Below are 27,971 nucleotides of genomic sequence, written 5' to 3'. Positions count from 1 at the left end.
CCAAAATAATTACACTGTGTGCTCCTTACATTTAATAGTTCTTCTTAAATGTGTGCTGCATTAGCAAGAAAAACAGGTTAAACATCAACTAAACACTAAGATGACAAATAATTCTATGAAACAATGTTTGTTTGCAAAATAAAGACATACTTCTGCTTTCTGATATCATCTTAACAAGTTATTAAGAGCATGATCTACATGCTCATACAATATATCAATCACACTGAGCAGGACATGGCAAAAAATGTAAAGCATTAACTAATTCTTTAACGAGAAGCAAGATGTTTCTCAAATTCTTAAAACTGACAGATAAGCAGCTAAGAACCTATGGAAACTAAAAAGAATGTATTAAACCATAAGTCACTCTCTTGTTTTGTTAATTTATCTTTTCAGATGTCAGTGATTTGAGATTTATACGTCTGCTGAAATCAGTCTATACTTTCATATAAAGGGAACATTTCAGAGCTGGGGTCAGCAACAGCACACACCACTTGTATATGTTTCCAACAGTACCGTTAGCAATATTATGAAACTACTGTCCTGTGATCACTCAGAATGCTAATGTATCACAAATAAACAAATGCACACCATATCATTTCTATAAATAATATTAATGCAATGGATGTACCTAATGAAATGAAGCTTACATTCCGTTTTAAGCATACACGCTGATCTGTACCAAAAGCATATAGAACGGTCGGTCATGTGACATCACCACATGACCATATAGGCTGTTACTAGTACATAGAAAAACACCAGTTAAGTGAATGTATATAATAAAATAAGGCTTACAATTCACTTCAAGCTTATACGTCAATACATTTTAAAAAAACATAATTTATGCTTACCTGATAAATTTATTTCTCTTGTAGTGTATCCAGTCCACGGATCATCCATTACTTGTGGGATATTCTCCTTCCCAACAGGAAGTTGCAAGAGGATCACCCACAGCAGAGCTGCTATATAGCTCCTCCCCTCACTGCCATATCCAGTCATTCGACCGAAACAAGCCGAGAAAAGGAAAAACCATAGGGTGCAGTGGTGACTGTAGTTTAATTAAAATTTAGAACTGCCTGAAAAGGACAGGGCGGGCCGTGGACTGGATAAACTACAAGAGAAATAAATTTATCAGGTAAGCATAAATTATGTTTTCTCTTGTTAAGTGTATCCAGTCCACGGATCATCCATTACTTGTGGGATACCAATACCAAAGCTAAAGTACACGGATGATGGGAGGGACAAGGCAGGAACTTAAACGGAAGGAACCACTGCCTGTAGAACCTCTCTCCCAAAAACAGCCTCCGAAGAAGCAAAAGTATCAAATTTGGAAAATTTGGAAAAAGTATGAAGCGAAGACCAAGTTGCAGCCTTGTTCAACAGAGGCCTCATTTTTAAAGGCCCAGGTGGAAGCCACAGCTCTAGTAGAATGAGCTGTAATCCTTTCAGGAGGCTGCTGTCCAGCAGTCTCATAGGCTAAACGGATTATACTCCGAAGCCAAAAAGAAAGAGAGGTTGCCGAGGCCTTCTGACCTCTCCTCTGTCCAGAGTAAACAACAAACAGGTTAGATGTTTGGCGAAAATCTTTAGTAGCCTGTAAGTAAAACTTCAAGGCACGGACTACGTCTAGATTATGTAAAAGACGTTCCTTCTTTGAAGAAGGATTAGGACATAATGATGGAACAACAATCTCTTGATTGATATTCTTGTTAGAAACCACCTTAGGTAAAAACCCAGGTATTGTACGCAGAACAACTTTATCTGAATGAAAGATCAGATAAGGAGAATCACAATGTAAGGCAGATAACTCCGAGACTCTTCGAGCCGAGGAAATAGCCATCAGAAAAAGAACTTTCCATGAAAGAAGTTTGATATCAATAGAATGAAGGGGTTCAAACGGAACCCCTTGAAGTACTTTAAGAACCAAGTTTAAGCTCCATGGAGGAGCAACAGGTTTAAACACAGGCTTAATTCTAACTAAAGCCTGACAAAATGCCTGAACGTCTGGAACTTCTGCCAGACGCTTGTGTAAAAGAATAGACAGAGCAGAAATCTGTCCCTTTAAAGAACTAGCTGATAATCCTTTGTCCAAACCCTCTTGGAGGAAGGACAATATCCTAGGAATCCTAACCCTACTCCATGAGTAATTCTTGGATTCACACCAATGAAGATATTTACGCCATATCTTGTGGTAAATTTTCGTGGTGACAGGCTTTCGTGCCTGTATTAAGGTATCAATTACTGACTCGGAGAAGCCACGCTTTGATAGGATCAAGCGTTCAATCTCCATGCAGTCAGTCTCAGAGAAAGTAGATTCGGATGATTGAAAGGACCTTGTATTAGAAGATCTTGTCTCAGAGGCAGAGTCCATGGTGGAAAGGATGACATGTCCACTCGGTCTGCATACCAGGTCCTGCGTGGCCACGCAGGCGCTATCAATATCACCGATGCTCTTTCCTGTTTGATTTTGGCAATCAGACGAGGGAGCAGAGGAAACGGTGGAAACACATAAGCCAGGTTGAAGAACCAAGGCGCTGCTAGAGCATCTATCAGTGCCGCTTCTGGGTCCCTGGACCTGGATCCGTAACAAGGAAGCTTGGCGTTCTGGAGAGACGCCATGAGATCCAATTCTGGTTTGCCCCAACGGAGAACCAATTGAGCAAACACCTCCGGATGGAGTTCCCATTCCCCCGGATGAAAAGTCTGACGACTTAGAAAATCCGCCTCCCAGTTCTCTACACCTGGGATATGGATCGCTGACAGGTGGCAAGAGTGAGTCTCTGCCCAGCGAATTATCTTGGAGACTTCTGACATCGCTAGGGAACTCCTGGTTCCCCCTTGATGGTTGATGTAAGCCACAGTCGTGATATTGTCCGACTGAAATCTGATGAACCTCAGTGTTGCTAGCTGAGGCCAAGCCAGAAGAGCATTGAATATTGCTCTTAACTCCAGAATATTTATTGGGAGGAGTTTCTCCTCCTGAGTCCATGAACCCTGAGCCTTCAGGGAGTTCCAGACTGCACCCCAACCTAGAAGGCTGGCATCTGTTGTAAAATTGTCCAATCTGGTCTGCGAAAGGTCATACCCTTGGACAGATGGGCCCGAGATAACCACCAGAGAAGAGAATCTCTGGTTTCCTGATCCAGATTTAGTAGAGGGGAAAAATCTGTGTAATCCCCATTCCACTGACTGAGCATGCATAATTGCAGCGGTCTGAGATGCAGGCGCGCGAATGGCACTATGTCCATCGCCGCTACCATTAAGCCGGCAAGCATTTAGAAGTTTTGATAACCTGGACTCCGTCAGGTAAATTTTAATTTCTACAGAATCTATTAGAGTCCCTAGGAAGGAAACCCTCGTGAGAGGAGATAGAGAACTCTTTTCTTCATTCACTTTCCACCCATGCGACCTCAGGAATGCCAGAACTATCTCTGTATGAGATTTGGCAATTTGAAAGCTTGACGCCTGTATCAGGATATCGTCCAGGTAAGGAGCCACCGCTTTGCCTCGCGGTCTTAGGACCGCCAGAAGTGAGCCCAGAACCTTTGTAAAAATTCTTGGGGCTGTAGCCAACCCGAATGGAAGAGCTACAAATTGGTAATGCCTGTCTAGAAAGGCAAACCTCAGGAACTGATGATGATTCTTGTGAATCGGAATGTGAAGGTAGATATCCTTTAAGTCCACTGTGGTCATGTACTGACCCTCTTGGATCATGGGTAAAATGGTTCGAATAGTTTCCATCTTGAATGACGGAACTCTGAGGAATTTGTTTAGGATCTTTAAATCCAAAATTGGTCTGAAGGTTCCCTCTTTTTTGGGAACCACAAACAGATTTGAATAAAACCCCTGTCCTTGTTCCGTCCGTGGAACTGGATGGATCACTCCCATTACAAGGAGATCTTGTACGCAGCTTAGGAATGCCTCTTTCTTTATCTGGTTTGCAGATAATCTTGAAAGGTGAAATCTCCCTTGTGGAGGAGAAGCTTTGAAGTCCAGAAGATATCCCTGAGATATGATCTCCAACGCCCAGGGATCCTGAACATCTCTTGCCCACGCCTGGGCGAAGAGAGAGAGTCTGCCCCCTACTAGATCCGTTGTCAGATAGGGGGCCGCTCCTTCATGCTGTCTTAAAGGCAGCAGCAGGCTTTCTGGCCTGCATGCCCTTGTTCCAGGACTGGTTAGGTTTCCAGGCCTGCTTGGATTGAACAAAAGTTCCCTCTTGTTTTGAGGAAGTTGATGCTGCACCTGCCTTGAAATTTCGAAAGGCACGAAAATTAGACTGTTTGGCCTTTGATTTGGCCCTGTCCTGAGGAAGGGTATGACCCTTACCTCCAGTAATGTCAGCAATAATTTCTTTCAAACCAGGCCCGAATAAGGTCTGCCCCTTGAAAGGAATGTTGAGTAATTTAGACTTTGAAGTCACATCAGCTAACCAGGTTTTGAGTCATAGCGCCCTACGCGCCTGGATGGCGAATCTGGAATTCTTAGCCGTTAGTTTAGTCAAATGAACAATGGCATCAGAAACAAATGAGTTAGCTAGCTTAAGAGTTCTAAGCTTGTCAACAATTTCAGTCAATGGAGCTGTATGGATGGCCTCTTCCAGGGCCTCAAACCAGAATGCCGCCGCAGCAGTGACAGGCGCAATGCATGCAAGGGGCTGTAAAATAAAACCTTGTTGAATAAACATTTTCTTAAGGTAACCCTCTAATTTTTTATCCATTGGATCTGAAAAAGCACAACTGTCCTCAACCGGGATAGTGGTACGCTTTGCTAAAGTAGAAACTGCTCCCTCCACCTTAGGGACAGTCTGCCATAAGTCCTGTGTAGTGGCATCTATTGGAAAAATTTTTTTAAATATAGGAGGTGGGGAAAAGGGCACACCGGGCCTATCCCACTCCTTACTAATAATTTCTGTAAGCCTTTTAGGTATTGGAAAAACATCAGTACTCACCGGCACTGCATAGTATTTATCCAGCCTACACAATTTCTCTGGCACTGCAATTGTGTCACAGTCATTCAGAGCAGCTAATACCTCCCCAAGCAATACACGGAGGTTCTCAAGCTTAAATTTAAAATTAGAAATCTCTGAATCAGGTCTCCCCGATTCAGAGACGTCACCCACAGACTGAAGCTCTCCGTCCTCAGGTTCTGCATATTGTGACGCAGTATCAGACATGGCTCTTACAGCATCTATGCGCTCTGTATCTCGTCTAACCCCAGAGCTATGGCGCTTGCCTCTCAATTCAGGCAATCTGGATAATACCTCTGACAGGGTATTATTCATGATTGCAGCCATGTCCTGCAAAGTAATCGCTATGGGCGTCCCTGATGTACTTGGCGCCATATTAGCGTGCGTCCCTTGAGCGGGAGGCGAAGGGTCCGACACGTGGGGAGAGTTAGTCGGCATAACTTCCCCCTCGACAGACCCCTCTGGTGACAATTCTTTTATAGATAAAGACTGATCTTTACTGTTTAAGGTGAAATCAATACATTTAGTACACATTCTCCTATGGGGCTCCACCATGGCTTTTAAACATAATGAACAAGTATCCTCTGTTTCAGACATGTTTGTACAGACTAGCAATGAGACTAGCAAGCTTGGAAAACACTTTAAAGAAAGTTAGCAAGCAATATAAAAAAACGTTATTGTGCTTTTAAGAGAAACAAATTGACAAAATTTGAAATAACAGTGAAAAAAGGCAGTTACACTAACAAAATTTTTACAGTGTATGTAACAAGTCAGCAGAGCATTGCACCCACTTGCAAATGGATGATTAACCCCTTAATAACAAAAACAGAATAATAAATGACAAAAACGTTTTTTAAACACAGTCACAACAACTGCCACAGTCTACTGTGATTGTTACCCTCCTCAAACACGACTTTGAAGCCTTTTGAGCCCTTCAGAGATGTCCTGTATCATGCAGAGGGAAGCTGAATGTCTCTGTCAGTATTTTTAGCAGCACAGAAAAGCACTAAAATAGGCCCTTCCCACTCATATTGCAACAGTGGAAAGCTTCAGGAAACTGTTTCTAGGCAAAAAACACAATTTATGCTTACCTGATAAATTTATTTCTCTTGTGGTGTATCCAGTCCACGGATCATCCATTACTTGTGGGATATTCTCATTCCCAATAGGAAGTTGCAAGAGGACACCCACAGCAGAGCTGTAATATAGCTCCTCCCCTAACTGTCATAGCCAGTCATTCGACCGAAAACAAGCCGAGAAAGGAGGAACCATAGGGTGTAGTGGTTACTGTAGTTTAAATTTAAAAATTACCTGCATTAAAATGACAGGGCGGGCCGTGGACTGGATACACCACAAGAGAAATAAATTTATCAGGTAAGCATAAATTGTGTTTTCTCTTGTAAGGTGTATCCAGTCCACGGATCATCCATTACTTGTGGGATACCAATACCAAAGCTAAAGTACATGGATGAAGGGAGGGACAAGGCAGGAACTTAAATGGAAGGAACCACTGCCCGTAAAACCTTTCTCCCAAATATAGCCTCCGAAGAAGCAAAAGTATCAAATTTGTAAAATTTTGAAAAAGTATGAAGCGAAGACCAAGTCGCCGCCTTGCAAATCTGTTCAACAGAAGCCTCATTTTTAAAGGCCCAAGTGGAAGCCACAGCTCTAGTGGAATGAGCTGTAATCCTTTCAGGAGGCTGCTGTCCAGCAGTCTCATAGGCTAAGCGGATTAAGCTTCTTAGCCAAAAAGAAAAAGAAGTTGCCAAAGCCTTTTGACCTCTCCTCTGTCCAGAGTAGACAACAAACAAAGCAGATGTTTGACGAAAATCTTTAGTAGCTTGTAAATAAAACTTTAAAGCACAGACTACGTCCAGATTGTGTAACACAAGGATGGAACCACAATCTCTTGATTGATATTCTTGTTAGATACCACCTTAGGTAAGAACCCAGGTTTGGTACGCAGGACTACCTTATCCGTATGAAAAATCAGATGAGGAGAATCACATTGTAAGGCAGATAGCTCAGAGACTCTACGAGCCGAGGAAATAGCTACCAAAAAAAAAAGAACTTTCCAAGATAAAAGTTTGATATCTATGGAATGAAGAGGTTCAAACGGAACTCCTTGAAGAACCTTAAGAACCAAGTTTAAGCTCCATGGTGGAGCAACAGGTTTAAACACAGGCTTGATTCAAACTAAAGCCTGACAAAATGCCTGAACGTCTGGAACATCTGCCAGACGCTAGTGCAAAAGAATAGACAGAGCAAAAATCTGTCCCTTTAAGAAACTAGCTGACAATCCTTTTTCCAAACCTTCTTGGAGAAAAGATAAAATCCTAGGAATCCTGACCTTACTCCATGAGTAACCCTTGGATTCACACCAATAAAGATATCTACGCCATACCTTATGGTAAATTTTCCTGGTGACAGGCTTTCGTGCCTGTCTTAAGGTATCAATAACTGACTCGGAGAAGCCACGCTTTGATAAAATCAAGCATTCAATCTCCAGGCAGTCGGCCTCAGAGAAATTAGATTTGGATGGTTGAAAGGACCCTGAAGTAGAAGGTCCTGTCTCAGAGGCAGAGACCATGGTGGAAAGGATGACATGTCCACTAGATCTGCATACCAGGTCCTGCGTGGCCACGCAGGTGCTATCAGAATCACCGATGCTCTCTCCTGCTTGATCTTGGCAATCAGTCGAGGGAGCAGAGGAAACGGTGGAAACACATAAGCCAGGTTGAAAGACCAGGGCGCTGCTAGAGTATCTATCAGTGTCGCCTTGGGATCCCTGGACCTGGATCCGTAACACGGAAGCTTGGCGTTCTGGCGAGATGCCATGAGATCCAGTTCTGGTTTGCCCCAACGGAGAATCAGTTGTGCAAATACCTCCGGATGGAGTTCCCACTCTCCCGGATGAAAAGTCTGACGACTTAGAAAATCCGCCTCCCAGTGCTCTACACCTGGGATATGGATAGCTGATAGGTGGCAAGAGTGAATCTCTGCCCAGTGAATTATTTTTGAAACTTCTAACATCTCTAGGGAATTTCTTGTTCCCCCTCGATGGTTGATGTAAGCTACAGTCGTGATGTTGACCGACTGAAATCTGATGTACCTCAGAGTTGCTAACTGAGGCCAAACCTGAAGAGCCTTGAATATCGCTCTTAGTTCCAGAATATTTATTGGAAGGAGAGACTCCTCCTGAGTCCACGATCCCTGAGCCTTCAGGGAGTTCCAGACTGCACCCCAACCTAGAAGGCTGGCATTTGTTGTTACAATAGTCCAATCTGGCCTGCGAAGGTCATACCTTTGGACAGATGGACCCGAGATAGCCACCAGGGAAGAGGATTCCTGGTCTCTTGGTCCAGATTCAGTTGAGGGGCCAAATCTGTGTAATCCCCGCTCCACTGACTGAGCCTGCATAGTTGCAGCGGTCTGAGATGTAAGCGTGCAAACGGCACTATGTCCATTGCCGCTACCATTAAGCCGATTACTTCCATACACTGAGCCACCAAAGGGCGCGGAATGGAATGAAGAACCCGGCAGGAATTTAGAAGCTTTGATAACCTGGACTCCGTCAAGGTAAATTTTCATTTCTACAGAATCTATCAGAGTCCCTAGAAAGGAAACTCTTGTGAGTGGGGATAGAGAACACTTTTCCTCGTTCACTTTCCACCCATGCGACCTCAGAAATGCCAGTACTACGTCCGTATGAGACTTGGCAATTTGGAAGTTTGACACCTGTATCAGGATGTCGTCTAAATAAGGGGCTACTGCTATGCCCCGTGGCCTTAGGACCGCCAAAAGCGACCCTAGAACCTTTGTAAAGACTCTTGGGGCTGTAGCTAATCCAAAGGGAAGAGCTACAACTGGTAATGCCTGTCTTGAAAGGCAAACCTGAGAAACCGATGATGATCTTTGTGTATCGGAATGTGAAGATAAGCATCCTTTAGATCCACTGTAGTCATATATTGACCCTCCTGGATCAGTGGTAGGATGGTACGAATAGTTTCCATCTTGAACGACGGAACTTTGAGGAATTTGTTTAAAATCTTTAGATCCAAAATCGGTCTGAAGATTCCCTCTTTTTTGGGAACCACAAACAGATTTGAGTAAAAACCCTGTTCCTGTTCCTCCTTTGGAACTGGATGGATCACTCCCATAACTAAGAGGTCTCGTACACAGTGTAAGAATGCCTCACTCTTTATCTGGTTTGCAGATAATTGTGAAAGGTGAAATCTCCCTTTTGGGGGGAAGCTTTGACGTCCAGAAGATATCCCTGGGATATAATTTCCAACGCCCAGGGATCCTGAACATCTCTTGCCCACGCCTGGGCGAAGAGTGAAAGTTTGCCCCCTACTAGATCCGTTACCGGATAGGGGGTCGTTCCTTCATGCTGTCTTAGAGGCAGCAGCAGGCTTTTTGACCTGCTTACCTTTTTTCCAGGTCTGGTTTGGTCTCCAGACCGTCTTGGATTGAGCAAAAGTTCCCTCTTGTTTATTATTAGAGGAAGTTGATGCCGCACCTGCCTTGAAGTTTCGAAAGGCACGAAAATTAGACTGTTTGGCCCTAGATTTGGACCTGTCCTGAGGAAGGGCACAACCTTTTCCTCCCGTGATATCAGCAATAATCTCCTTCAAACCAGGCCCGAATAGGGTCTGCCCCTTGAAGGGAATGTTAAGTAGCTTAGATTTTAAAGTCACGTCAGCTGACCATGATTTAAGCCATAGCGCTCTGCGCGCCTGTATAGCAAAACCAGAATTCTTAGCCGTTAGTTTATTCAAATGAACAATGGCATCAGAAATAAAATAATTGGCTAGCTTAAGTGCTCTAAGTTTGCCAAGTATGTCATCCAATGGAGTCTCTACCTGTAAAGCCTCTTCCAGAGACTCAAACCAGTACGCCGCAGCAGCAGTGACAGGGGCAATGCATGCAATGGGCTGTAGGATAAAACCTTGTTGAATAAATATTTTTATAAGGTAACCTTCTAATTTTTTATCCATTGGCTCTAAAAAAGCACAACTGTCCTTGACAGGGATAGTAGTACGCTTTGCTAGAGAAGAAACTGCTCCCTCCACCTTAGGGACTGTCTGCCATAAGTCCCGTGTGGTGGCGTCTATTGGAAAACATTTTTCTAAAAATAGGAGGGGAAGAGAACGGCACACCTGGTCTATCCCATTCCTTATTAATAATTTCTGTAAACCTTTTAGGTATTGGAAAAACATCAGTACACACCGGCACTGCAAAGCATTTATCCAGTCTACAAAATTTATCTGGCACTGCAATGGTATCACAGTCATTCAGAGCAGCTAAAACCTCCCTAAGTAACACGCGGAGGTGTTCAAGCTTAAATTTAAATGTAGAAATATTAGAATCAGGTATCTTTCCTGAGTCATTAACATCACCCACTGACTGAAGCTCTCCTTCCTCAGCTTCTGCATATTGTGAGGCAGTATCAGACATGGTTCTTAAAGCGTCAGTATGCTCTGCATTTTGTCTCACCCCAGAGCTATCTCGCTAACCTCTAAGTTCAGGTAGTCTGGCTAATACCGCTGACAGTGTATTATCCATGACTGCTGCCATGTCTTGTAAAGTAAACGCTATGGGCGCCCTAGATGTACTTGGCGCCATTTGAGCGTGAGTCCCTTGGGCGGGAGTCAAAGGGTCTGACACGTGGGGAGAGTTAGTCGGCATAACTTTGCCCTCGTCAGATTCCTCTGGTGATAATTTTTTTAAAAAACAGAATATGATCTTTATTGCATAAAATGAAATCAGTACATTTGGTACACATTCTAAGAGGGGGTTCCACCATGGCTTTTAAACATAATGAACAAGGAGTTTCTTCTATGTCAGACATGTTTATACAGACTAGCAATGAGACTAGCAAGCTTGAAAAACACTTTAAATCAAGTTAACAAGCAAATATAAAAACCGGTACTGTGCCTTTAAGAGAAACAAATTGTCAGAATTTGAAAAACAGTGAAAAAATGCACTAAATCAAACGAATTTTTTACAGTGTATGTAATAGGCTAGCAGAGCATTGCATCCACTTGCAAATGGATGATTAACCCCTTAGTTTTTTTTTTTTTTTGTTTTTTTTTGTTTTTTAACAGTCACAACCAACTGCCACAGCAAGCTGTGGTCCTACCTTCCCCAATAAACGACTTTGGAAAGCCTTTGAGCCCTTTAGAGATGTCCTATAGCATACAGGGGACTCTTGAGGGAAGCTGGATGTCACAGTTTGTAATTTTAACTGCACCAACTGTAACTTTTATACTATAACAGTGGAAAGCCTCAGTAAAACTGTTTCTAGTCAAAATTTAAGCCAGCCATGTGGAAAAAACTAGGCCCCAATAAAGTTTTATCACCAAAGCATATATAAAAACGATTAAACATGCCAGCAAACGTTTATATTGCAATATCATAAGGGTATTACCCCTGGGAGTAAGCATGATACCAGTCGTTATTAAATCACTGTATTCAGGCTTAACTTACATTAATCCGGTATCAGCAGCATTTTCTAGTGTTTTCCATATCTAGAAAAAATTATAACTGCACATACCTGATAGCAGAATAAACTGCACGCCATTCTCTCGCTGAAGTTACCTCATCTGTGTAATCCCCTCAGACATATGTGAGAATAGCAATGGATCTTAGTTACAACCTGCTAAGATCATAGAAACCTCAGGCAGATTCTTCTTCTATTTACTGCCTGAGATAAAATAGCACAACTCCGGTACTATTTAAAAATAACAAACTTTTGATTGAAGAAAATAAACTAGCTATATTTAACCACTCTCTCCTACAACATCCTAGCTTGTTGAGAGTTGCAAGAGAATGACTGGCTATGACAGTTAGGGGAGGAGCTATATTACAGCTCTGCTGTGGGTGTCCTCTTGCAACTTCCTATTGGGAATGAGAATATCCCACAAGTAATGGATGATCCGTGGACTGGATACACCTTACAAGAGAAATCAAGCCAGCCATGTGGAAAAAACTAGGCCCCAATAAGTTTTGTCACCAAACATATATAAAAACGATTAACATGCCAGCAAACGTTTTATATTACACTTTTATAAGAGTATGTATCTCTGTTAATAAGCCTGATACCAGTCGCTATCACTGCATTTAAGGCTTAACTTACATTAATCCGGTATCAGCAGCATTTTTCTAGCAAATTCCATCCCTAGAAATATATTAACTGCACATACCTTATTGCAGGAAAATCTGCACGCCATTCCCCCTCTGAAGTTACCTCACTCCTCAGAATATGTGAGAACGGCAGTGGATCTTAGTTACTTCTGCTAAGATCATAGAAATCACAGGCAGATTCTTCTTCTAATGCTGCCTGAGATGAAACAGTACACTCCGGTACCATTTAAAAATAAACTTTTGATTGAAGTTAAAAAACTAACTATAATACACCACTCTCCTCTTACTACGTCCATCTTTGTTGAGAGTTGCAAGAGAATGACTGGATATGGCAGTGAGGGGAGGAGCTATATAGCAGCTCTGCTGTGGGTGATCCTCTTGCAACTTCCTGTTGGGAAGGAGAATATCCCACAAGTAATGGATGATCCGTGGACAGGATACACTTAACAAGAGAAAAAGAGTTTTCCTAAATGAGGGTTATTCAATGTTAACTTCATGGGATGCACTGTATTTTTCATCCAGTTCACTACACCTCTACCTGTAACCGGTAAAAAAACAGTGCTCAGCAACTGATAAATTCTTGTCCCATCCTGGATGGATGATCAGTATAAGCCTTTAGATCTGCTATGATATTTATTTTGAGGCAAGTGACCACTTTTACAACTAAAGAATGTTCCTTTGATGTATGCTCATATAGCAATGTTTAATTTTGATTATATTAACAGAGTTTATGCAATCTGCTCACTGGTCCTGTGTTCCGTCGAAATTTTCTCAATGGATGTGCGCATGTGTACAAATTACGTAATTGCACTCTACATGTTTGAAAAGAATGTGTGGAATGTGATTACGTAATTAGAAGCATGCGCAGATCGAGGTAGAAAATCTCGACGAGGAAGGACTAAATTACTAGCATTTTTTATTAAAGCAGCCATATAGATGTGCGTCTGCACAGTTAAACATGGTGTTATTACATTACTGGGTCATTTTTGCTTCAATTAGACAATGTTTTCACTGCTCAGCCGCGCACATCTAATCTCAATGAAATAAAGCATCTCAACCTGTACAACTGTATTTAATATGCACGTTATCTGAACCATGAAAGTTTTACTTTACTGTTCCTTTAAATTTTGGCCTAAAAAGACCCCATATGGTACTATGAGATTCATAATAACCTAAAGAAGAGAGTTTAAGATTGACAGAGATAGGTGTAAGTACATATATTTTGTAAAAACTGGGTAAAACAAAACAGTAATTTTAGAGATTTGCTTTTGAAAAAGCACTGTTTACAAAAGTTTGTCGACCGCAACATAACTGCTTTTGTGCACATGCACAGTCAATTTTTGTCTTAAATCACTGGCCTGTTTATAATTTTAAATGGAAAAGCAAATCAGAAGTCATACCACAGGGTTATTAGATTCTAAGCATAGAACACTCCCACAGATCTGCACTGAAGTCTTAGCAAGCTGTCTGAAGGGTCTCACCAAAGGGAGCAAAAACATGGTTAACAGGCTGGAATATTGTGTAAAAACTATTTTCCCCTTATTGTGTTTTCAATGACTTGCTATACCAGCTGCAGAGTTTAAATGTATGGGGAATTGATCCTTTGGGTATATTTTACTTTATGAAATAGTTACCTGTGATAATTGAAACCACAACAAACTCAAATGGGCTGAGCTTGCAAGGAGAGCAGATTTTATTAGATTATATATCTATATTTACATAAAATCTTCCCTAGTTTACCAGTACTGAGAGAAAACAATTAACATTTCTTTTAAACTTTCTTTACTCAAGTTTTCTGACTAGTGCAGACAAAAGCAACAATTTCAAGTGACAAAATAAAGGTAAAGGAGCTAGGTGTAAACAATATAATTCACCATGAAAGAAAGGGGGGGGGGGGGGACACTACCACTTTAACTTAATGTTTATGGAGCAGGTAGCAATGGTTTCTGATTAGCTCCACCAACTACCAACTGTAAGAAGAAGAAAAAAGGAAAATCTTACAAGTAAGGGCAGTCAGTGAAGGGTGTAGACAAGCACCCAAATGGGTCACAAAGGATAATTTACATTTAGGTATAAAACAAAAGGAAAGTACAGGTAGAAAAATCAAAAAGGTTTGATTTTAGGAATAGTTTGGATTTTGTAATATCTGCACCTTTAAAATGGGACAGCCTGAAAAGGGGATGGGACAAAGTGTAAATGACAATATCTTCTGTCATTTAGGTAATATTTACATGTCATAATACAGCTTATACATGTAACCTAAAGGTAGTTTTATATCATGTTTAATACTTCTGTATACATCGTACCCTCAGATAGTACTGTTATCAGGAAGGTAATATTTGTTGTTGTAAATACATATAGACTATTATTTGCATTTTAGAACACAAAAAACAAAACAAATACACAGGCAGAGAAGAGTGTGACTTACAGAGGGAAAAATATATTTGGGAATTATGGATTTGGGAATTTGTACCTGTATTAATATATTTTTCATGTAAACTTTTCAATACAATGTTTTTTGTTCTATGTAACTTCCATTAACCTCTTAAGGACCAACGACGTACAGGGTACGTCCTACAAAAAAATTGTCCTTAATGACCAAGGACGTACCCTGTACATCGTTGGTCTATTCAAGCGGTGGAAGCGATCCTGATCGCTTCCAGCCACTTTCATGTTATTGCAGTGATGCATTGATATCGAGGCATCCTGCAATAACATTTTCTAGCCATCCGATGCAGAAAGAGCCACTCAGTGGCCCTCTTTGCATCGAACATCGATGGCCACATTCGTTGGTGGGTGGGAGCAGATGTGGGAGGCGGGTGGGTTGCGAACCAGGGGGCGGGATCACGTAAGGGGACGACGGGGGCGTGCACGGGTGGGAACCACTACACTATGAAACATTTAATAACGATAATTAAAGTGGGAGAGAGGAAAATTGATCTAAGGGATCTGGGAGGGGGTGGGGGTTGGCTATTGAGGGGGGGGAAGCTAAACTACAGAAAAATATGGGGGGAAAATTAAAAAAAAATGACATTTTCTAGCAAACTGGGTACTGCCAGACAGCTGACATTACCCAAGATGGCGCACAAAAAAGGTAGAGGGGGAGAGATCCTACACAGCAGAAAGTTTTTTTTTTTTAATAATAAAATAAAAAAAAACAACCTTTTTTTTTAGTACTTTTTTTTTAGTACTTTTTTTTTACGTTCTGCCAGTACTTAAGATGGCGGGGAAAATTGTGGGGTGGGGGAGGAAAGAGCTGTTTGGGAGGGATCAGGGGGTGTGAAGTGGGAGGCTGATCTCTACACTAAAGCTAAAATTAACCCTGCAAGCTCCCTACAAGCTACCTAATTAACCCCTTCACTGCTGGGCATAATACAAGTGAGGTGCGCAGCGGCATTTAGCGGCCTTCTAATTGCCAAAAAGCAACGCCAAAGACATATATGTCTGCTATTTCTGAACAAAGGGGATCCCAGAGAAGCATTTACAACCATTTGTGCCATAATTGCACAAGCTGTTTGTAAATAATTTCAGTGAGAATTCTAAAGTTTATGAAAAAGTTTGTGAAAAAGTGAACGATTTTTTTTATTTGATCGCATTTGGCAGTGAAATGGTGGCATGAAATATACCAAAATGGGCCTAGATCAATACTTTGGGTTGTCTACTACACTACACTAAAATTAACCCTACAAGCTTCCTAATTAACCCCTTCACTACTGGGCATAATACACGTGTGGTGCGCAGAGGCATTTAGCGGCCTTCTAATTACCAAAAAACATAATTTATGCTTAACTGATAAATTCCTTTCTTCTGTAGTGTGATCAGTCCACGGGTCATCATTACTTCTGGGATATTAACTGCTCCCCTACAGGAAGTGCAAGAGGATTCACCCAGCAGAGCTGCATATAGCTCCTCCCCTCTACGTCACTCCCAGTCATTCGACCAAGGACCAACGAGAAAGGAAAAGCCAAGGGTGAAGTGGTGACTGGAGTATAAATTAAAAAATATTTACCTGCCTTAAAAACAGGGCGGGCCGTGGACTGATCACACTACAGAAGAAAGGAATTTATCAGGTAAGCATAAATTATGTTTTCTTCTGTTAAGTGTGATCAGTCCACGGGTCATCATTACTTCTGGGATACCAATACCAAAGCAAAAGTACACGGATGACGGGAGGGATAGGCAGACTCTTTATACAGAAGGAACCACTGCCTGAAGAACCTTTCTCCCAAAAATAGCCTCCGATGAAGCAAAGGTGTCAAATTTGTAAAATTTGGAAAAAGTATGAAGCGAAGACCAAGTTGCAGCCTTGCAAATCTGTTCAACAGAGGCCTCATTCTTGAAGGCCCAAGTGGAAGCCACAGCTCTAGTAGAATGAGCTGTAATTCTTTCAGGAGGCTGCTGTCCAGCAGTCTCATAAGCTAAACGAATTATGCTACGAAGCCAAAAAGAAAGAGAGGTAGCGGAAGCTTTTTGACCTCTCCTCTGCCCAGAGTAAATGACAAACAGAGAAGACGTTTGTCGGAATTGCTTAGTTGCCTGCAAGTAAAATTTTAGAGCCCGGACTACATCCAGGTTGTGCAGTAGACGTTCCTTCTTTGAAGAAGGATTTGGGCATAAAGAAGGAACAACAATCTCTTGATTGATATTCCTGTTAGTAACTACCTTAGGTAAGAACCCAGGTTTAGTACGCAGGACTACCTTATCCGAATGAAAAATCAAATAAGGAGAATCACAATGTAAGGCTGATAATTCAGAGACTCTTCGAGCCGAGGAAATAGCCATTAAAAATAGAACTTTCCAAGATAACAACTTTATATCAATGGAATGAAGGGGTTCAAACGGAACGCCCTGTAAAACATTAAGAACAAGGCTTAAACTCCAGGGTGGAGCAACAGTTTTAAACACAGGCTTAATCCTGGCCAAAGCCTGACAAAAAGCCTGGACGTCAGGAACTTCTGACAGACGTTTGTGTAACAGAATGGACAGAGCTGAGATCTGTCCCTTTAATGAACTAGCAGATAAACCCTTTTCTAAACCTTCTTGTAGAAAAGACAATATCCTAGGAATCCTAACCTTACTCCAAGAGTAACCTTTGGATTCACACCAATGTAGGTATTTACGCCATATCTTATGGTAAATCTTTCTGGTAACAGGTTTCCTAGTCTGTATTAAGGTACTAATAACTGACTCAGAAAACCCACGTCTTGATAAAATTAAGCGTTCAATTTCCAAGCAGTCAGCTTCAGAGAAGTTAGATTTTGATGTTTGAAGGGACCCTGTATCAGAAGGTCCTGTTTCAGAGGTAGAGACCAAGGCGGACAGGATGACATGTCCACCAGGTCTGCATACCAAGTCCTGCGTGGCCACGCAGGTGCTATTAGAATCACTGATGCTCTCTCTTGTTTGATTCTGGCTATCAATCGAGGAAGCAACGGGAAGGGTGGAAACACGTAAGCCATCCTGAAGTCCCAAGGTGCTGTCAGAGCATCTATCAGGACTGCTCCTGGATCCCTGGATCTGGACCCGTAACGAGGAAGCTTGGCGTTCTGTCGAGACGCCATGAGATCTATCTCTGGTTTGCCCCAACGTCGAAGTATTTGGGCAAAGACCTCCGGATGAAGTTCCCACTCCCCCGGATGAAAAGTCTGACGACTTAAGAAATCCGCCTCCCAGTTCTCCACTCCCGGGATGTGGATTGCTGACAGGTGGCAAGAGTGAGACTCTGCCCAGCGAATTATCTTTGATACTTCCATCATAGCTAGGGAGCTTCTTGTCCCTCCCTGATGGTTGATGTAAGCTACAGTCGTGATGTTGTCCGACTGAAACCTGATGAACCCCCGAGTTGTCAACTGGGGCCAAGCCAGGAGGGCATTGAGAACTGCTCTCAATTCCAGAATGTTTATTGGCAGGAGACTCTCCTCCTGACTCCATAGTCCCTGAGCCTTCAGGGAATTCCAGACGGCACCCCAACCTAGAAGGCTGGCGTCTGTTGTTACAATTGTCCAGTCTGGTCTGCTGAATGGCATCCCCCTGGACAGGTGTGGCCGAGAAAGCCACCATAGAAGAGAATTTCTGGTCTCTTGATCCAGATTCAGAGAAGGGGATAAGTCTGAGTAATCCCCATTCCACTGACCTAGCATGCACAGTTGCAGTGGTCTGAGGTGTAAGCGTGCAAAGGGTACTATGTCCATTGCCGCTACCATTAAGCCGATTACCTCCATACATTGAGCCACTGACGGGTGTTGAATGGAATGAAGAGTGCGGCAAGCACTTTGAAGTCTTGATAGCCTGTCCTCTGTCAGGTAAATCTTCATTTCTACAGAATCTATAAGAGTCCCCAGGAAGGGAACTCTTGTGAGTGGAACGAGTGAACTTTTCTTTTCGTTCACCTTCCATCCATGTGACCTTAGAAATGCCAGCACTAACTCTGTATGAGATTTGGCAGTTTGAAAGCTTGAAGCTTGTATCAGAATGTCGTCTAGGTATGGAGCTACCGAGATTCCCCGCGGTCTTAGTACCGCCAGAAGAGCACCCAGAACCTTTGTGAAGATTCTTGGCGCTGTAGCCAATCCGAATGGAAGAGCCACAAACTGGTAATGCCTGTCTAGGAAGGCAAACCTTAGGTACCGGTAATGATCTTTGTGAATCGGTATGTGCAGGTAAGCATCTTTTAAATCTACAGTGGTCATGTACTGACCCTCTTGGATCATAGGTAAAATTGTCCGAATAGTCTCCATCTTGAACGATGGAACTCTTAGGAATTTGTTTAGGATCTTTAAGTCCAGGATTGGTCTGAAAGTTCCCTCTTTTTTGGGAACCACAAACAGATTTGAGTAAAACCCCTGTCCCTGTTCCGATCGTGGAACTGGATGGATTACTCCCATTAACAAGAGCTCTTGTACGCAGCGTAGAAAAGCCTCTTTCTTTGTCTGGATTGTTGACAATCTTGACAGATGAAATCTCTCTCTTGGAGGAGAGTATTTGAAGTCCAGAAGGTATCCCTGAGATATTATCTCTAGCGCCCAGGGATCCTGAACATCTCTTGCCCAAGCCTGGGCGAAGAGAGAAAGTCTGCCCCCCACTAGATCCGATCCCGGATCGGGGGCCCTCAATTCATGCTGTTTTGGGGGCCGCAGCAGGTTTCCTAGTCTGCTTGCCCTTGTTCCAGGACTGGTTAGGTTTCCAGCCTTGTCTGTAGCGAGCAACAGCTCCTTCCTGTTTTGGTGCAGAGGAAGTTGATGCTGCTCCTGCTTTGAAATTACGAAAGGAACGAAAACTAGACTGTCTAGTCTTGGCTTTGGCTTTGTCCTGAGGCAGGACATGGCCTTTACCTCCTGTAATGTCAGCGATAATCTCTTTCAACCCGGGCCCGAATAAGGTCTGCCCTTTGAAAGGTATATTAAGCAATTTAGACTTAGAAGTAACATCAGCTGACCAGGATTTTAGCCACAGCGCCCTGCGTGCCTGAATGGCGAATCCTGAATTCTTCGCCGTAAGTTTAGTAAGATGTACTACGGCCTCCGAAATGAATGAATTAGCTAGTTTAAGGACTCTAAGCCTGTCCGTAATGTCGTCCAGAGTAGCTGAACCAATGTTCTCTTCCAGAGACTCAATCCAGAATGCCGCTGCAGCCGTGATCGGCGCAATGCATGCAAGGGGTTGCAATATAAAACCTTGTTGAACAAACATTTTCTTAAGGTAACCCTCTAACTTTTTATCCATTGGATCTGAAAAAGCACAGCTATCCTCCACCGGGATAGTGGTACGCTTAGCTAAAGTAGAAACTGCTCCCTCCACCTTAGGGACCGTTTGCCATAAGTCCCTTGTGGTGGCGTCTATTGGAAACATTTTTCTAAATATCGGAGGGGGTGAGAACGGCACACCGGGTCTATCCCACTCCTTAGTAACAATTTCAGTAAGTCTCTTAGGTATAGGAAAAACCTCAGTACTCGTCGGTACCGCAAAATATTTATCTAACCTACACATTTTCTCTGGTATTGCAACTGTGTTACAATCATTCAGAGCCGCTAACACCTCCCCTAGTAATACACGGAGGTTTTCCAGTTTAAATTTAAAATTTGAAATATCTGAATCCAGTCTGTTTGGATCAGAACCGTCACCCACAGAATGAAGTTCTCCGTCCTCATGTTCTGCCACCTGTGACGCAGTGTCTGACATGGCCCTAATATTATCAGCGCACTCTGTTCTCACCCCAGAGTGATCACGCTTACCTTTTAGTTCTGGTAATTTAGCCAAAACTTCAGTCATAACAGTAGCCATATCCTGTAATGTGATTTGTAATGGCCGCCCAGCTGTACTCGGCGCTACAATATCACGCACCTTCCTCTGAGCGGGAGATGTAGGTACTGACACGTGAGGCGAGTTAGTCGGCATAACTCTCCCCTCGTTGTTTGGTGAAATTTGTTCAATTTGTACAGATTGATTTTTATTTAAAGTAGCATCAATACAGTTAGTACATAAATTTCTATTGGGCTCCACTTTGGCATTGCAACAAATGACACAGGTATCATCTTCTGAATCAGACATGTTTAACACACTAGCAAATAAACTTGCAACTTGGAAATACAATTCAAATAGAATAATATTAAAACGTACTGTGCCTTTAAGAAGCACAGAAGATCTATGACAGTTAAAAATTAATAAATTGAAACAGTTATAGCCTCAATCCTTGTAAACAACACAACTTTAGCAAAGGTTTAATCCCATTAGCAAAGATAACAATTTCTGAAAGCAGGAAACAAATTACAGAATAAAAGTTTTTATTTCAGTCAAACTATAATTCTCACAGCTCTGCTGAGAGAAATTACCTCCCTCAAAATAAGTTTTGAAGACCCCTGAGCTCTGTAGAGATGAACCAGATCATGCAGGGAATACAATGAGTTGCTGACTGAAATATTTGATGCATAGTAAAAGCGCCCCTCCCCCACACACACAGCAGTGAGGGAGAACAGAAACTGACAGAAAAAACAGATTTAAGCAACTGCCAAGTGGAAAAATGGTGCCCAAACATTTATTCACTCAGTACCTCAGCAAATGAAAACGATTTTACATTCCAGCAAAAACGTTAAACATAATCTCTAGTTATTAAACAGCTTTATGTCTTTCTTACAGTGTAATTCTAGTGAAGTACCATTCTCCCAGAATACTGAAGTGTAAAGTATACATACATGACATTATATCGGTATGGCAGGATTTTCTCATCAATTCCATTGTCAGAAAATAAAAACTGCTACATACCTCTATGCAGATTCATCTGCCCGCTGTCCCCTGATCTGAAGTTTACCTCACTCCTCAGATGGCCGAGAACAGCAATATGATCTTAACTACTCCGGCTAAAATCATAGCAAAACTCTGGTAGATTCTTCCTCAAACTCTGCCAGAGAGGTAATAACACACTCCGGTGCTATTTTAAAATAACAAACTTTTGATTGAAGATATAAAACTAAGTATAATCACCATAGTCCTCTCACACGACCTATCTAGTTGCTGGGTGCAAGAGAATGACTGGGAGTGACGTAGAGGGGAGGAGCTATATGCAGCTCTGCTGGGTGAATCCTCTTGCACTTCCTGTAGGGGAGCAGTTAATATCCCAGAAGTAATGATGACCCGTGGACTGATCACACTTAACAGAAGAAAGCAACGCCAAAGCCCTATATGTCTGCTATTTCTCAACAAAGGGGATCCCAGAGAAGCTTTTACAACCATATGTGCCATAACAGAATGAAAAAATGATAATAGGAGTAAATTAGAAAGTTGCTTAAAATTGCATGTGCTATCTGAATGATGTAAGAAAAAATTTGGGTTTAGTATCAGTTTAATATTCCACGCTCAGTTTTAGAACTGAAAAAAGACAACACACTTTATTGCAACAAAAGTGTGCAACTGTGAGTAGTATATATTTTCATTATTTATTTTGCCCCCTCTTGTTGCAATTTAATTGTGATACTTCACAACCATAAGTTAACCCTGTAAGATATCTGTACCTACCTAGCCTAAGCTGAGATAAGAGGCTACAGCACAACAATGCCCGATTTGCAAACAAAATAAAGCTGCATGTACTCTAGTAACAAGTCCAGAGTGGCTCCTTCAAAAAATTGTAGCATACAATGGGCTCTTAAATGGCCACTATAGTCAAAACATTGCATGCTCTAATTTGTTGGAGCATGTAATTTTTTTTTACTTCAACGGCCCTTTAATGTTCTCAAAGTAATGTTCTCATTTGCATACTGCTGCAGTATTAACAAAATGTATATATTAATGCATATATACAAAATATCAATTTAACAAAAACTCAGTGTAAGCAACATCATCAATAATACGTTTATCCATACCTTACTTCTTGGGTCTCCCAGCAGCTAAATAAGAAATAAGGAAAAATAAATTAAGATGGTTGTTAAAAGCAAAGTTCTGTTCAGTCTACTCACTTATCGCTGACGAATGGACAACAGTAAGTCATCTAGCTGTGTTCTATAGAACAAATGCAGATTTATCACTTACCAGAGCATCTGCCACAGCAGCTTCCAAGTCTGTGCTGGAGCTAAGAACTCTGAGCGCAGTTACAGAAGAAGGTAGTCGACCCGATTGGCTGATCCCATAGCGATCTGCACAGAAGCAGAGGTGGGATTAAAACCTGCCATTTAATTATTAAATTACCAAGATAACAAGGTAGTGGGCTAAAGTCCCCCAGAGTCTGTACACCAATACAACAGTACGTGGGTATAATATGGGTATACACATCAATAAAGTGCTTTTACAAGTAACATAGCTTCAGTCTCAGCAAAACCCAATACTTAATGGTATCTTCCAAATTTGTAATTACTGTTATGCCTTTCTCTGCTTTTTTCCTGGCTAATGTTTCAAAACTGGTATTCCAGTTCAAAAAATACACAAGTGGGAGAAATTATTTTGAGACAGATAAAAAAATCTGAAAGCTACATTGTATGAACGGTACCTCAAACAAGCCCCTAAACAAAGGTTCCTTTGTTTTATTTCAGAATATGTAGAACTTATGATAGCCATTTAGCAGCCATAAAAACATGTTGAAATAAAGCAAAACAATGTATTTTAAGGAATGCATAATGGATATAACCTGGCACAGAAAAATATCACTCTAATTTACAAGTCATACCTGTGTATGAAACATAAATTAGACAATTTAGGGCCATTGAACTAAACAGGGGGAGCTGTGATTATATTTAAGTGTGTATTGGTGTACAAGAGTGGGTACTTTTAGCCCTACCAATAGAGATATGTAACAAAAACTGTGGATGATCTGCTACGTAAAAATCAAATAAAAATGGCAGATACAATGAGAAAAATTAACCACAATGTGATGGATTCTACAAAAATAAATAAATAAAGCAATGGTATAAACATTATGATGCTTAAAAAGGAATTATTTTTTATTTGATTCACAATATGTTAAGCTTCATTCTTTTTGCATAAAAATTATTTTGATTCAAAAGTGAAATCAATTTAATAGTTTAAACCACCATATGGTATTTGTGAAATGTTTCCCTTTCCCCTAGAGCCTTAACAAGTGATTTCACATAGACCTAAAGTTAAAAAAAGAAATAAAAAGTAAGGCCAACCACAGTCATCTACTTCATAGGCAAAGAAAATCAACACAATAAAAAAAATAATTGAAAAAGCATCTGACACCTGCACGCAGGACACTGAGTACTGGTCAATTCAAACGTGACTATAAATGCTGGTAAACATAAGTTACAATGGGACTGTAGGTATCGGTAGTAATCATAATTTTCCCTCGCAGGTGAAAGGAGTTTTGTTTTAATTTATTTTTTTCCTTTAGATAAGCTAATGGGGAGCAGTGTGTGCCATTTAAAGAATCACAATTGTAAATTAAAAAAGGGACAGTAAACACCTTGAGAGTTTTATATAAAATGTTTATTTTATGCATAATGAAGCCTTCATTATTTATTTTGCCCCCTTTCATGTAAATTAGCTCTCAAAACTGAGGACTTTCTAATTCTCAGAACCTGAAATGCACCATGCTGACTTCTCAGGGTTATCCATACTATTGGTACCTTTCCATAATTTTCTTTAACAGATAACGGCAAAACACCACATTTTATACTAACATTATGACTGTGGCTAATATGTTATTCTATAGCAGCACAATAACATCTTGTAATTACAAAGTGTTTACTGTTCCTTTAATATTGCACCCAAGAACCTTCCTGAATGTCCCCTAGCTTAGACTCCCCACTGAAGGAATACAGCTGCCACTGACTACTCTTTGAAACTGAAATCAGAGGGTTATGCCAGAAGGGAACAAAGAGGAGTTAAAGGAAAGTCCCAAAACAGCAACATCAGCAGCCGAACGCTATAAAATAGTAATGCTGTGTTTACATAATTACACCTTTAAAACTGGACGTTTCAGCTAAAGAAAATGTTGCAATCTAGATACCTTTGTAGCATATTTATTTTTCTTTATTAAGTGTGAGGTAGCTCATGCATGCACACTTAAAGGGACACAAAACCGATTTTTTTTTTTCAGAATTCAGATAGAGCGTGCAATTGTAAACAACTTTCTAATTTACTCGTTATCAATGTTTTTCATTCTTTTGGTATCTTTATTTGAAAAGCAGGAATGTAAGCTAAATGTAGCCACCAACCAGCAAGCGCTACCCAGGTGCGTAACCAAAAATGGGCGGGCTCCTGTGCTTACAAATAAAGATAGCAAGAGAACAAAGAGAAATTTATAATAGGAGTAAATTAGAAAGTTGCTCAAAATTGCAAGCTCTTTCTGAATCCTGAAAGAAAAAAAATTGAGTTGTGTGTCCCTTTAAGTGTTATAAATGCTAGTTTGTCTAGGACACCTTGCCCTCTAGTTGTAAAAATGTTCATTCAGTCGAGGTAAGCGCTTTGCTGTGCACTCTTTTACATGGCACATATCCAATAGGGCAACTACTAGGTAAACTGGTGTGTGCATGCCTACTCTGCCCCTGCTCGTAATGTGCTTACTGGTGAACTATTTGGTGTAGCAATTTGATAAAGCTTTTAGTTTGTGCTTAAATTCTGCTCTTTAATATGAATAACAGATTATTTTTTATCACCTCTAAACTGTAGATAGCGAAAAACATAATTTATTCTTACCTGATAAATTCATTTCCAGATATCGTGAGTCCACAGCGTCATCATTTACTGTTGGGAATATCACTACTGGCCGCCAGCAGGAAGAGGCAAAGAGCACCACAGCCAACCTGTTAAGTATCACTCCCCTTCGCACAATCCCCAGTCATTCGACCGAAGGGAAATGGAGAAAAAAGGAGTAACACAATGGTGTAGAGGTGTTTGAGGTTTAGTAAAAAAATAAGTCTTAAAATAAAGGGCGGGGCAGTGGACTCACCATATCCGGAAATAAATTTTATCAGGTAAGCATAAATTTTGTTTTCTTTCCTAAGATATGGTGAGTCCACAACGTCATCATTTACTGTTGGAAACCAATACCCAAGCTAGAGGGCACAGATGACTAGGAAGGGCCAAGACAGGTAGACCTAGACAGAAGGCACCACTGCTTGAAGAACCTTTCTCCCAAAAGAAGCCTCAGCCGAGGCAAAAGTATCAAATTTGTAAAATTTAGAAAAAGTATGCAGAGAAGTACAAGTTCCAGCCTTGCAAATTTGTTCCACAGCTTCATTTTTGAAAGCCCAAGAAGAAGAGACAGCTCTTGTGGAATGAGCCGTAATTCTCTCATACTTCTCAACCAGAGAGAAAGAGAAAAAGAGAAGTAGCAGTAGCCTTCTGACTTTTACACTTCCCAGAGAAACAGACAAATAGGGCAGAAGACTGGCGAAAATCCTTAGTCGCCTGTAGATAGAATTTAAGAGCACGCACAACATCCAAGTTGTGCAACAACATTCCTTGAGAAGGATTAGGGCATAAAGAAGGAACAACAATTTCCTGATTAATATTTCTATCCGAAACAACTTGAGGAAGGAAACCTAACTTGGTACGCAGCACCACCTAATCAGCATGAAAAATAAGATAATGTGAATCACACTGCAAAGCTTAGAGTTCCGAAACTCTCCAAGCAGAAGAGATAGCAACAAAGAAAAACACCTTCCAAGATAGCAACTTAATATCTATGGAATGCATTGGCTCAAGCGGAGCCTGCTGCAAAACTTTAAGAACAAGATTAAGGCTCTAAGGAGTAGCAACAGGTTTAAACACAGACCTGATTCTGACTAGAGCCTGCCAAAAAGATTGTACATCTGGCACGTCTGCCAGACGCCTGTGCAACAAAATAGACAAGGCAGAAATCTGACCCTTCAGAATACTGACTGACAAACCCTTCTCCAGACCCTCCTAGAGAAAAGACAAAATCCTAGAAATCCTGACCCTACTTCAAGAGTAGCCCTTAGATTCACACCCAAAAAAGATATTTACGTCATATCTTTCTCGTAACAGGCTTATGAGCCTGAATCATGGTCTCAATGACCGGCTCAGAAAAACCCCGCTTAGACAGAACTAAGCGTTCAATCTCTAAGTAGTCAGCTTCAGAGAAACGAGATTCGGATGAAGAAAGAGAAACGCGATTCGAATGAAGAAAGGGACCCTGAATTAGGAGGTCCTTCCTCAGAGGCAGCCTCCAAGGCAGGAGAGATGACATCTCCACTAGGTCTGCATACCAGATCCTGCGTGGCCAAGCAGGGGCTATTAGAATCACCAACGCTCTCTCCTGTTTGATACGAGCAATGACTCGCGGAAGAAGAGCAAACTGAGGAAACAGGTATGCCAGCCTGAAATCCAAAGAGACCACCAGAGCATCTATCAAAGCGGCCTGTGGATCTCTTGACCTTGAAACGTACCTTGGAGGCTTGGTATTTTGCCGAGACACCATCAGATCCAACTCCAGCACCCCCCCATTTGAGGGTTAAGTTGGAAAACACCTCTGGATGAAGTTCCCACTCCCTGGGATGAAAAGTCTGTCTGCTCAGGAAATCCTGTTCCCAGTTGTCCACTCCTGGAATGTGGATCGCAGATAGACAACAACTGTAAGCTTCTGCCCACTGAATAATCTGAGCTACCTCCTTCATGGCTAAGGAACTTTGAGTTCCCCCCTGGTGGTTGATGCAAGCCACTGAAGGTTATGTTGTCAGACTGAAATCTGATAAACCAGGTGAAGTACAATTGAGGCCAAGCCATCAGAGCATGGTAAATCGCTCTCAACTCCAAAATGTTTATGGGGAGAGCAGACTCCTCCCGAGACCAAAGACCTTGTGCCTTTAACAAGTCCCAGACTGCTCCCCAGCCCAGAAGGCTGGCATCCGTGGTCACAATCACCCAGGAAGCTTTCCGAAAGCATGTGCCCTGAGACAGGTGTTCCTGAGAAAGCCACCACGGAAGAGAGTCTCTTGTCGACCGGTCTAAATCTATGCTCTGAGACAAATCCGAACAGCCTCCGTTCCATTGTCTGAGCATGCATAATTGCAGAGCTCTCAAATGGAATCATACAAAGGGAATGATGTCCATGGAAGCGACCATCAGACCAATTACTCCCATACATTGAGCCACTGATGGCTGAAGAGTAGACTGCAGAGAGAGAGGCAAGAGAATTTTGGATTTTCTGACCTCCGTCAGAAAAATTTTCATAGATAGGGAATCCATTATGGTCCCTAAGAAAACCCTTTTAGCTGGAACAGCAAAAAACTCTTTTCCAAATGCACTTTCCAACAGTGGGAACGTAGAAAAGACAACAAGATCTCTGTATGATAGCTTGCTTGTTGAAAAGATGGCGTCTGAACCAATATGTCTTCCAAGTATGGCGCCACTGCAATTCCCTGAGACCTGATCACTGCCAAGAGAGCCC

General features: G+C 41.6%; 1 protein-coding gene across 1 annotated transcript in view; it reads right to left on the bottom strand.

Annotated features, from left to right (window-relative positions):
• CLASP1 (cytoplasmic linker associated protein 1) overlaps positions 1–27,971 on the bottom strand; it is a 905,754-nt gene that overhangs the window by 451,150 nt on the left and 426,633 nt on the right. Inside the window, exons 22-23 of the mRNA XM_053712150.1 lie at positions 22,634–22,737; positions 22,468–22,491 (exon numbers count right to left, since the gene is read on the bottom strand). Of these exons, the coding sequence (XP_053568125.1) occupies positions 22,468–22,491; positions 22,634–22,737 (128 nt within the window). The remainder of the gene's footprint in view (positions 1–22,467; positions 22,492–22,633; positions 22,738–27,971) is intronic.

This window comes from Bombina bombina, chromosome 1, assembly GCF_027579735.1.
Source record: "Bombina bombina isolate aBomBom1 chromosome 1, aBomBom1.pri, whole genome shotgun sequence".
Classification (NCBI taxonomy): domain Eukaryota; kingdom Metazoa; phylum Chordata; class Amphibia; order Anura; family Bombinatoridae; genus Bombina; species Bombina bombina.
The sequence above is the reverse complement of the archived record's forward strand: the minus strand, read 5'-3'. Positions and strand labels throughout refer to the sequence as shown.